Source organism: Oreochromis aureus, linkage group 11 (assembly GCF_013358895.1).
Source record: "Oreochromis aureus strain Israel breed Guangdong linkage group 11, ZZ_aureus, whole genome shotgun sequence".
Lineage (NCBI taxonomy): Eukaryota > Metazoa > Chordata > Actinopteri > Cichliformes > Cichlidae > Oreochromis > Oreochromis aureus.
In genome coordinates, this window is record NC_052952.1 from 18,295,148 (window position 1) to 18,305,774 (window position 10,627).

General features: G+C 40.7%; 1 protein-coding gene across 2 annotated transcripts; it reads right to left on the minus strand.

Moving 5' to 3' along the window:
• Positions 1 to 8,064: 8,064 nt before the first annotated feature.
• snx10b (sorting nexin 10b) lies at positions 8,065 to 9,857 on the minus strand. Of its 2 annotated transcripts, XM_031746251.2 has the most exons (6): positions 9,704 to 9,857; positions 9,340 to 9,426; positions 9,141 to 9,241; positions 8,933 to 9,034; positions 8,572 to 8,781; positions 8,065 to 8,470 (listed from the first exon to the last, which is right to left on the minus strand). In XM_031746251.2, the coding sequence occupies exons 1-6, from the start codon at positions 9,734 to 9,736 to the stop codon at positions 8,359 to 8,361; spliced, it is 645 nt and encodes a 214-aa protein (XP_031602111.1). In that variant the 5' UTR covers positions 9,737 to 9,857; the 3' UTR covers positions 8,065 to 8,358. The 2 variants fall into 2 exon arrangements, with proteins under 2 accessions (XP_031602111.1, XP_039475097.1); XM_039619163.1 differs by lacking the exon at positions 9,704 to 9,857 and having other exon boundaries at positions 9,340 to 9,653.
• Between the last annotated feature and the right edge of the window lie 770 nt (positions 9,858 to 10,627).

The following is a 10,627-nucleotide window of genomic DNA, read 5'->3' on the forward strand; positions in this document are numbered from 1 at the left end:
TTTTATGGCACCTGAGAGACTTGCCTGGGCAGAGGATCGCAGCATGGCAGATGGTTGCTTCTGCTGCATGCCTGAGTGAAATGGTTGAGGTGCACTAATAAGACAGCCACCCACACAGATAGTATGGATGCTTATCGCCCTCTGAGGGGCTGTTTGACAGCAGGCGAGGTGGTTGCGGCTGGGCATATCCCTCTGAGGTTACATACGTACTGTACATATCTTTTTACAGTCTCCTCACTGAATGAAATGCCAAAGCTATGTTTTTATATATGGTCCTTTTTGGTTTGATATGGACAAAGAGCCCTTGTCAAGGTTTCTCAAGGTTGTGAGAAAATGGGCAGGGAAAACGCATTCATTAACCGATAACTCACTGTATCGTTCCCTTCTTCTTCCATCTATTTTTTTCCCCCTTTTCTGTGTCTCTCTATTTTGTTCTTCTTGAGTGATGAGCTCGTCCTCTGTCCTCTGGGTGACATTCAAAGACAATATAAATCCTGCCCTTTATGGTATAGTGCAGCGATAAAGCTTCTGTACTAATTGGCGATGTAATGAATTACCATAATGAGTTATTGAATATAGAGAGGAAATGCTTTTGTTTTAGGGCAGAGAAAGAACGTATAATCAAATAATGCAATATTCTGCCATATAGATGGCCAAAATTGTGATGACAATGCTCTGAAACGCTTCCATCAGGTTTTGGGCTTGCTGCTAAATTATGGGCTATAATGTCTAAACAAAAATATTTCCTTAGTGCTGACATAGCGTTCGTTTTAATGTTTGGCAATGGGTTAAGTTGCCAAAGGCAAGTAAGGCTAAATGTTGCCTCTCATTTTTATGTGCCAATAAAGGATTTCCTTAATGGATGTCAACTTCACCCCCCACCCCACTCCCCCCATCTCCTGTTAGATTTGGACAGCCATATCCTCAGAATATACAGGGTCTTTTATTGCAATTTAACATCAAGATATAATGTTTCAAAGATAAATGTCACCTTGCCATTAATCTGCCAGGCACTAAATTACACTAATGATACCAGAATATCACTAATTAATACTTTTAACCATAAAGCGACAATTCTGCCAGCCAAATGTGTATAGATTGAGCTGTTGAGTAATAATAAATAAAACTGGATTTACAGAGAAAGATGATGGAAATATAAAACGCATTTCCCTTCAGGTAAAAACACATTTGTAGTCATTTTTTGCTGATAATGACTGAGAGTTCAAAGAAGTTAATTCTGTTACAGATGACATAGTGTATTTTTTTTTCCCAGTAAGAATTCTTTTGATGCTACTGCTCTCATAGTTCATGCCATGCGCAAACATAAATAACTCCAAAGAATAACGGTACACTAATGTAACCCGCTCATCTTTGTTGATTATTATTATGCATCGGGCTTGTTGAGAAGGCTAAAGGCTTGATCTATACCACTTTGGAGAGGTAATTTTGATCAAGCTGTCAGCTGCTTCTTCTGCTCTTTAACCAGGTCACCGAGCAGTAGATCACAGCTTCATAGAGAGTTTCTGTCAGGCATAACAGAGCATTATTTATGTGGTATCCCCTGGCATTTTGCAGGAAATGTATTACATCTCCAACTGGCCCTATGTCAGCATTCCATTAAAGCTTCTTTTCCTCGGTCTAAATCTTAAAATCTGAAATAGACACACTTTAAAGGTAAGTCACTCTTAATTGAGGTCAGTTTCTGTGAACATAACTCATAGCAGCTGACAAATTAAGGTTTCCTCCGCTGGCTCGTGACACTGTGGGACGATATGGTGTATTCAAAGTGAATGTTAATGACAATCACAGCAGGCTCATACTTCTGGAAATTTGAAGCTTCGATTTTTAAAAAATTGATTTTAGTGGTTTTTTTGATATCTACCATCTAATGTTATGAGCTGCAGAGCAGGGTTAGCGGTGGGGCACTAAATATAAGTCTAGACAGGTCATTTATTAGAAGCACCACGCCCACTTTTCTCACACGTTATAGGTGTCTGCTCTCTCTTCGTGTTAATAGCCTTCTGGGTGCTGCAGACAGCGATGTCGAAGGAGGACTTGTATATTTCTGGAGCGGGTGACAGATGTGGCTCCAATGTCCGAAAGTCACATTTCCTGGCCTCAAAAACCTCACCATCAACCACCTACTTGATACTACGATTAGCACCATCGCATCTGAGCTGGTGTTTTCACTAATGAAGCTGTTAATGCTGTGGCGATGCTTGTCAGCCCTTTCGTATACTGTATACATCGACATTTCAAGCAGTTCGTGTTTCAAGGGTGTGGAGTCCAGGCTGTCAGGCAGGCTAGAGCTATGTGCTGACATGTCACTCAAAATAAATCAGGCTTATCAAAGTGACAGGTGTTTGTCCACCTGCTATAAACATCTCCCACACCTCGCTCCTGCTCCATCTCTTCATAGATTATTTATAATGCTGCAGCCTCCATAGCCCAGCCCTGTTTACTCTCTTTCTGTGGCTCTAATATCAGGTCAGTGCTCTGCTGCTGATTTACTATACTAGTTAGCGAGGTGAGTAATGACCCGGGATGGTTTGGGAGGATAGTTTGTAATCAAAGGAGGTCAGAGATGCAAGCGATGTTCTAACTGTAATTATAGCCCTCTGTACCCCTTTCACCCACATACACTGCAGCTGTCTGCCTCCCAGTGCTGCGTAAAAGAATCACCCCCCATCTCTTGCCAGCTCCTCTTTTACTGCCCTGAGTTAGATGCCCCTGGTTGTAATGACCCCACCTTTAAGTTGAGGTCCCATCTCAGTGTCAGGTCTTTATATAGCAGCGGTTTTCAAGACAGCCCTCCAGCAGTGGAAGTGAAGGTGTGAGGGTTGAATTACAAGAGCTTGCTGAGCTAACTGAGGCACTGGATAGCAGATTGTTGCCATCACTCCCATTTAGTGTCAGCTTTGGCATGTATCCAAGCTCGGGTCCTGCCAAGCTAACCTGAACTCATTTAGTGCCCAAAGTACACACAGAGGTATTCATCATTACACAGTGACAAGACCACATGTTCATGAGTAAGAACACTGCGGTAAGATTCACATTCAGATTGATTGATTTAATCGTTTTAAGTTATTCAGTTTTACTGCTTTATATTTTTTGTATTCTACTCTTCTCATCCTATTTATAATACACCACGTATTATATAGAGGAAAATAAAGAGGCAATGAGATAAAATGTGATGGTGCCATTCATCCTCATATCCACATTATGAGGAAAACCCATGCACGTACAAGGAGAACATCTACAGGTGCATGACTTACCTGCTGTGAGGCAACTGAGCTAACCAGCCAGCATGATACACAACTTAAATATGTACTTTCAATGAATTCAATGTCTGCTCCATAGCTTCCACCTACAGGTCACATGATGCCCCCAAAACCATCCTGCTGAAGAGGGCCAGAAGTTCTAACTTCACAAAGCTAGACAGCAGAGCTATGAGATTGTGTCATTACATTGTTTGCATATACTGCTCCCAAAGGTCAAGAACAAGCATCCACACTCCAGTGGCGGTGTATGTTTAACATCCAGAGTGTTGGTAACTTTTAAGTAAGACTTTACGTGTGTTAACCATGTCTGCAGAACTTCAGACTTCCTGGTGTGACAGTCCATATCATTTTACGTGCATATTAATGAATTTGACATAGGTCTATTAAGGGTACCATGAATAATAATCATGCAAATTTAGGATACTCATTACATATGTATTACATGAGTAGCAGGTGGGGTAATTTGAGTAATTTGTGGCTATATGCAGATATTGGGATGATGGACGGTGTCTGAAGAAGACAAGCTGAGCCGGTCAGTGGATCTACTGCAGAGTAAGGAGAATTTAGGCTCATCATAAAAGATTTCTCCTTGCCTCTTATTTCACTTGGACATTTTTATGTTTTTTTTATTTTCTACCTCATTGCAGCCGTGAGCTGCCTGCTGATTTACACACACTGCCAGTGAAGCTCAGAGGCCCCGAGAGATGGTGCCCTCTACCCCTCCGTTTTTCCCCCCTTCTTTCTCCACCCTATGTCGTCTTCTCACTGCCACCACTGGCAGTTTCTCTGTTCCCTGAAATGGATCTGACCAAAGCGCTCCCCCTCTACTCATACCTCATCCCTAACAAGACATTTTGTCTGGAGGGGTTGTTATTTACACATGATCTTGTGACACACAAAGGGCTCTGTTCCCCTGTGCCAAGATGCGAATGCATGCAAAAATGTACTACACATCTCCCTCTCTTTCTATCTCCATCTATCGGTTGAGCTATTGGTCAACCTATGTAATAACAATCATTACACAAGGACTTGCTTCTACATTTTTTGCAGTTTAAAGAATTTGTACTTCTAAAAGCTGGTGGCTTTGGAGGCTGTTTGTATGGGAAAACAGTACAAAACAACCTGTTCCTATGCCAATGAAGTGATCACAAGTCTACACGACTATGAACTGTAGTAAAAAAAAAAAAAAGACTAAAAATATTTAGTTTCTTGTCATTTCAATTTAAGGAATTACCCACTAAATTCTCATCTATTCATTTTTTTAACCTAATTCTAAGTCAAAAGTTAACAATTTAGAAAACTCACTCAAAGGACTTTATTTTAAAATGCATTCATACATACTTCATTAAAAACTTTAACTTAAAATTGGATAATCTAAGATGCATGTTTTTGCACCGACGTAGGACGAATATGTAGGTGCAGGGAGAACATGCAAACTCCACACAGGAAGGCCCCACCAGGGGAAGGATGTCCTTACTGTGAAGCAGAAGGGCAATCACTGTAAGGCTATGCTGCCTTACATATATATATAGTTATGTGATAAAGCAATTCTCATGCTATGCTAACATTAAAAAAACAATAGATGCCAAAAAAGTAAAGACCCCTGTTTGTACAACCTGCAGGCATATGTTCCTTTCTATAAAACGAAGGGATTATTTCATTAATTAATGAACATTTGTGATTATATATGATCAAACACATTTGCTGTTTTAAGTCCCTCCTCGTCATACATCTGTTTTTAAGATGCACAAACCAAAGGAAGCACATCTAATTTTACACACCATATTATTTCAGGAAATTACCCAGCAGTGAGCTCATCTTTCTTTCTCCCCCTCAAGCCGATGCGCTCAAGGCAGAGGAGCTAGTTTCATGCTGATCAGCTCTGATTCTAGGGGATGGGAAGCTGGTGCATGCCTTGGTACAGTGATCACATCGGTTCCCTGTAATTGCTACATCCACACATCAACAGGCGACACCATTTGCAGGGGAAATAGCAGGTTTAGCTATGCAGAACTCAGAAAAGGTAAGGCTGCAGAGTTTGATGGATGGCTCATGTCAGCTCATTTCCATCTGTGACATTTGAGTGACACAGAAAAATGTTTCAACCCTGAAGATTTTTTTTTCCTTTTTGTTTTTGCTTCTTGGTCAAACTGAGGGTAGGTTTGGCTTTTGAATGTGCACATGCACACACACACACACACACACACACACACACACACACATAGAAGGACAGAGGCACACACAGCTGCAAGGACAGATGTAACATCTGAAAAATCCTGTTTTGGCTGTCAGGTTGTGGAAGCTTTGTGGCCCACAGTAAATCAGCACTCAGTACTGGCATGAAATGTAAGAGACCTTGAGAAATGTTCAGTTTCTTATTAACGCTTCAGTAAATCCCCAGCTCCAAGATCTGCCTATAGTGGAAAAACACGCCGTATCGCCTGCTTGTGCTGTTGTCATATCACCAATAATGTTCCTGGTATCATTTTGTTTAGGCATCAGCCCCTGTCCACTGGCAGTGCAGCTGGCTTTCTCTGATATCGACTCATCCTGGTTCAACAGAGTTGCAGTCACAGAGATTTAATATCTCAAATGGTGCTGAGCTCCTATTGCTACTAATGGATTCTGTATAATGTGGCACTTAAAATGCATGAGCAGGCTCTGATTTATCTGTAATTTGCCTCCATTGGAGCATATCTCCCTCATTTCTTCCATTTGTTTTTGGCTTTGTAGACATACCCTGATTGGGATTTCATATTGTCACATGTTTGACAGTTTGGTTAATTCCAAAAGATAAAATGTTTATTTTTGCTTATTCTGATGCAGTGTTAATTACAAATTAGATGGAATAGCAAGTCAAGCATGTGATCATAGACATTAGATGTGGTTTGTTTGAGCTGTTGTGGCAGAAAGACATGCTGACTTGGTCTGAGGCAGATGGGTCTCTCCCAGAGGGGCCGTTTTCATTTATTTGGTCTTCTACTATTTTATGTGTCAAACAATAAGCATACTAATTAGATTACGCACAGTGAGAATATTTGCAGAGGGAGAGTGAAATTTCATCTTCTACTTCTTCTTCATTTATTGTCTCACTGTTTTCACTCCTGCTGACCGCACTGTGGGTCACACAACATGGAGCAGGGAGCCGCTAGCAATTGATCTGATGGCTTTAAATGTCTCCTTGTTGTCATGGTAGCAGAACGGCAGCGACAGGCTAGGCTCAAGGTTAACGGCCAGTGGATCAGAGTACTGAACCATCGAATGATGGGTCAATACTGCTGAACAGGTCAAATTGAAACTAGCAAATGGAAACATTTCAATCCACAAGACAGTTAGTGACAAAAAGGAGTTTGCAGTCACAAAGCTCTGCAAGGGGAACTTAGTTCATTGTGCAACCTGCAACTCCAAAGCTCCCCAAGATTACTTCTTCCGTTTTACATTTTTAGCATCTCTTACACTTGCATCGCAAGGGCTGTGATACATCCTTCATTGGTTTCATTAATATTATGAAACTGATGAGAGTCTAAAATGTTTTAATTAATTAAAATTTACATGACAGCTTTTCTTTTCTTTTTTTGACAGACAAAGTAATTTAATTCTGAATGACTGGAGTTTATTTTTAAAATACCCACACAATACCCCAAATGTTACATCTTTAACTTCAAGAATTCCTTCAAAAACTGACATGATACAATGTAGCATTTTGCATAGGCTTCTTAAAAGTCTGTCAGGGTGACACACAACAATACTGGAAAGTCAGATATCATTTGAACTAAACAGCTCCTGCTTAAATAGCTTCTTTGCAAGCTATTTGCAGGAAGACAAGACAAACATTTTTCAAAATTTTTGAAGTGGAAATTGTGAAAAACATTCATATATTTGTACTTAAACACCTACACCTTTGTCCGAAGGTGCAAAATAATGCTGATTACACGTCAAGAATTTGTAATGGTTGCATAAACATAAATTTCACTATTGTAGATGCAAATGAATACACGTCTACTGGATGCACATCTTCCGGAAATGTGTCCCACCCTCCCGTGGCAGCTCGGTCGGCGGCTGTCTATCTGCATCTCAGTGTGTTTAAGATGATGTCACTGCTCTGTTCTTTCTAACATAAGCCTACTATCTCTTCCACCCTCTGAATTCACAATAAATCTCACCCAGCTGCTGCAGAGGAAAAAACCAAACTAAACAAACCACTTCATCTAATGAGTGTTGCAGATATGTCAGTTTTTCCACTCCCCTTACTCGTTATTACATCTGCAATAAAAAAAAGCACGGTGATGTTCACTGTGAGAGCAGGCGTGTGTGTTTAGTGAACACACACGAACAGACACGCTGAGATGTGACTGCAGTAGAGCTCACACTAACACAAAGCAAAGGAGACAGGTAGAAAGGGTGGCTTGTCAGTGCAGCTGGCATTTTCTTCAGTAGGGAGCAATGTAGCCTGTCTACCTGATAGCCCTCTCAGACAGGAGCAAGTCCATTGGGATCCCACAGGACCTCCTACCAGCCACACACCTGACAAGGGGGCTGTCTAAAAACTCTGCAGAGACCCTATTACACATGTCATACTGCTAAGCACTGCGGTGGCCACCAGATGACAAGCTTCCCACACCCTTCCCTTGATTGGGAGTGGAACACAGAGAGGAGAACAAAAGGCTTTCACTGCACTCGTATCTGACCAGTTTCAGTCTCGATGACCAAAATCCAAGCAATGTTTATGAAGCAAAGACTATACAAACGCATTGCTGTTACAACACTGCCATCTTCAGGGAAATTGTTGGTACAACTTTGTATTTATTCAGACAATCTGGGAACATATGGGTACAATAGATATGCAATATACAAGAGGTAAATTTTTGTTATTATTTACTGTGCAAGTTTCAAACTAAAACATCTCATCAAGAACAAAAGAAGCTGTGACATTTTTTTTAAATAAATGAAATAATTAAGACGAGTCATGTTAAGTGCAGTAACAGGTTTACGGTAATAGCTTTTTCCTTCACTCATCCAAAACATTGCATGGGTTCAGAGACTCCCACATTCTGTCAGAGGTATGAAGATGATGCTTTCATGTAGAACGAGGTAAGCAGCTCGGCTCTTCCTCCTGGCTCGTTTCTATGAGATCAAGAGAAGAAGCTTCCAAATCTTTAATCTTGTGTTCTGGATCCCTACCCTCAGAGCTGAAAAAAAAAAAAAAATTTAGTGAATTAGGCAGAGTGAAACTAACTTCTAAAGACTTTCAGTTCTACTCATGCGGTGAGATCAGAGCACTTTTTTTTACCTATCTGAGTCAGAGTCACAGGAAATTTTGAGGTTATTGTGCAGATCCTCTTCTGAGTGGAATCTCCGGAGGCCGCAGCGCTGCACAGCCTGAACCACAGAGTAGTGTGTCCTCCCAGCAGCGCAGGCCTCTATCATAGGCACGCTAAGCTGTGACTGTAGGAAAAGGTGCAGGCAGCTGTCGGACAGCAGCAGAGGGTTCTGAAGGACTCTGAAAAAAATTGGGGAAAAATAAACACTTTAAAACTTTGCCCGGTATTATCTTTGGAAAGAGTCAGTCATGTGGTCCTGTGTTTGTACTCCGGTTTTTGTTTGACTAGGTCAGAGGTCATGAATGCATTGATCTTTGAGTTCTCACGTACTGTTCCAAAAATTTCTGGAGTCCTTTCATTCGATCAGTGATCTGCCGAGCGTTATTAAGACTAAAGAAAGGGTTTTTGGGGGGCAGCCCTGGTACATGTACCCTGGAAAAACAACAACAAGAACAACAAAATGTCAGGAACAACTGAGCACACTGCTTTAACTATGAGTAAGTAAACTTTAAATTCAAATCTTAGTGGATGAACTTACATTAGCAGTGAATTTGCCTGCAGTTTTCGCCTGAGCCATACAAACTCACTGTATCTCCTTCTCACTTGGGAGATCTTCTTGGTGAAGCACACGCTGTCGGTCTAAAACAGGACACCCCAGTGTCACACACATATCACAGTAAAGCTACCCTAAATGAAAGAATAAAGATTCGACCAACTGTCTTAAGCATTTTACTTACATGTAAACAAATTTCATAGTCTATGTAGGCATGCCAGAAGTCATTCTTTTGCATCCGTGGGTCCCGTACCCAGACACTGATGACCTGCTGCATGGAGAAGGCAGGACAGAGACTGAAAGACTGAATGGAATGCACTGTGTTGTGAAAAAGGGAAGGATTATATTGGCAGATAGAGGAAGTAGAATGACTAACATCACAAGAACCAGGATAGGAAAATCCAACAGAGAATGGTTTCATGCTTAGTACAAAAACGGTTATTTTCAAAGTTGTGCCACAGTTTAAGGAAAACACGTGACTCCTAAAAGATCTTTTTTCTTGACAATTAAGAAACTCCGTCAAATTCACAACATTAATTCAGACCTACCTGATTCTCCGTTCTGTCAGTTTCTTTTGTCATGATCTGAAAGATTCAATCTCAGTAACCGTAAGTCAGATAGATAGTGGTGGTCCTAGCACTGCATTTGTGTCTTTTATTTCCACCTTTACTGTTATGGAGCAAAGGTTTCAAAATAAAGTCACAAGACTGATATAAGCACCTCCCTCTAACTGTCAACTCAGCAAAATGGACATTCCTAAATCGGAAGCATTGTTAGAGAACATGTGTCAGCACAACCAGATCAAAGCTGCTACAGTTACAGGAAGTCCATACTTTGTTAGAAAAAGACACAACTGCTGTAGGTTTGCTTTTTTTTGTACACCATCACAGTGGATTTTACATCACACAATCAGACTTTCAGCTTTAATTCACAAAAGTTTAACAAAAAGTTTAGTATTAACTGTTTATAAATTACAGCCATTTTTATACACAGTCTTCCATTTTAGGAAGCTCAAAGGTAACTGCTAGCAGTTTCGTGGCCAGGTGAGGCCTGTTCATTTGTTATTTTGTGACAAATGAAGTAGACATAAGATCTGACGTTAATTCAAAATGGTGAAAATGGTTTAGATTTTAAATATAAGGTCCAATGAGATGCCAATCTAAATGAGGAAGGCCGTCATTAGGCTGAAAATTTAAAACAATCCTCTCATAGAGACAGCAAAAACTTTAAGAGAGGCCAAATCAACAATCTGGTCTGTTCTTAAAAACAATGAGATGCCTGAAAGATCACAGGAGACAACTGAAGTGGATGCTGGTAGCCAAGTACCCAAGGGTACTGCAGAGGCCTGGTTTTAAGTCCACGCCAGAACATTTCCTGCGTGTAACTCCTTCCACTCTCTCCCATCTTTTCTGTTTACTCTCAGTACTGCACTATCTAAAAAAAACAAAGAAAAAAAGGGAAAAACATAAAAC

Coding starts and splice junctions, on each gene's coding strand:
- snx10b (XM_039619163.1), bottom strand. CDS start 9,576: ATGAAACCATTCTCTGTTGGATTTTCCTATCCTGGTTCTTGTGATGTT. Junction 9,242..9,339: donor ACTATGAAATTTGTTTACAT/GTAAGTAAAATG, acceptor GTCCTGTTTTAG/ACCGACAGCGTGTGCTTCAC. Junction 8,471..8,571: donor TGTGACTCTGACTCAGATAG/GTAAAAAAAAGT, acceptor TTTTTTTTTCAG/CTCTGAGGGTAGGGATCCAG.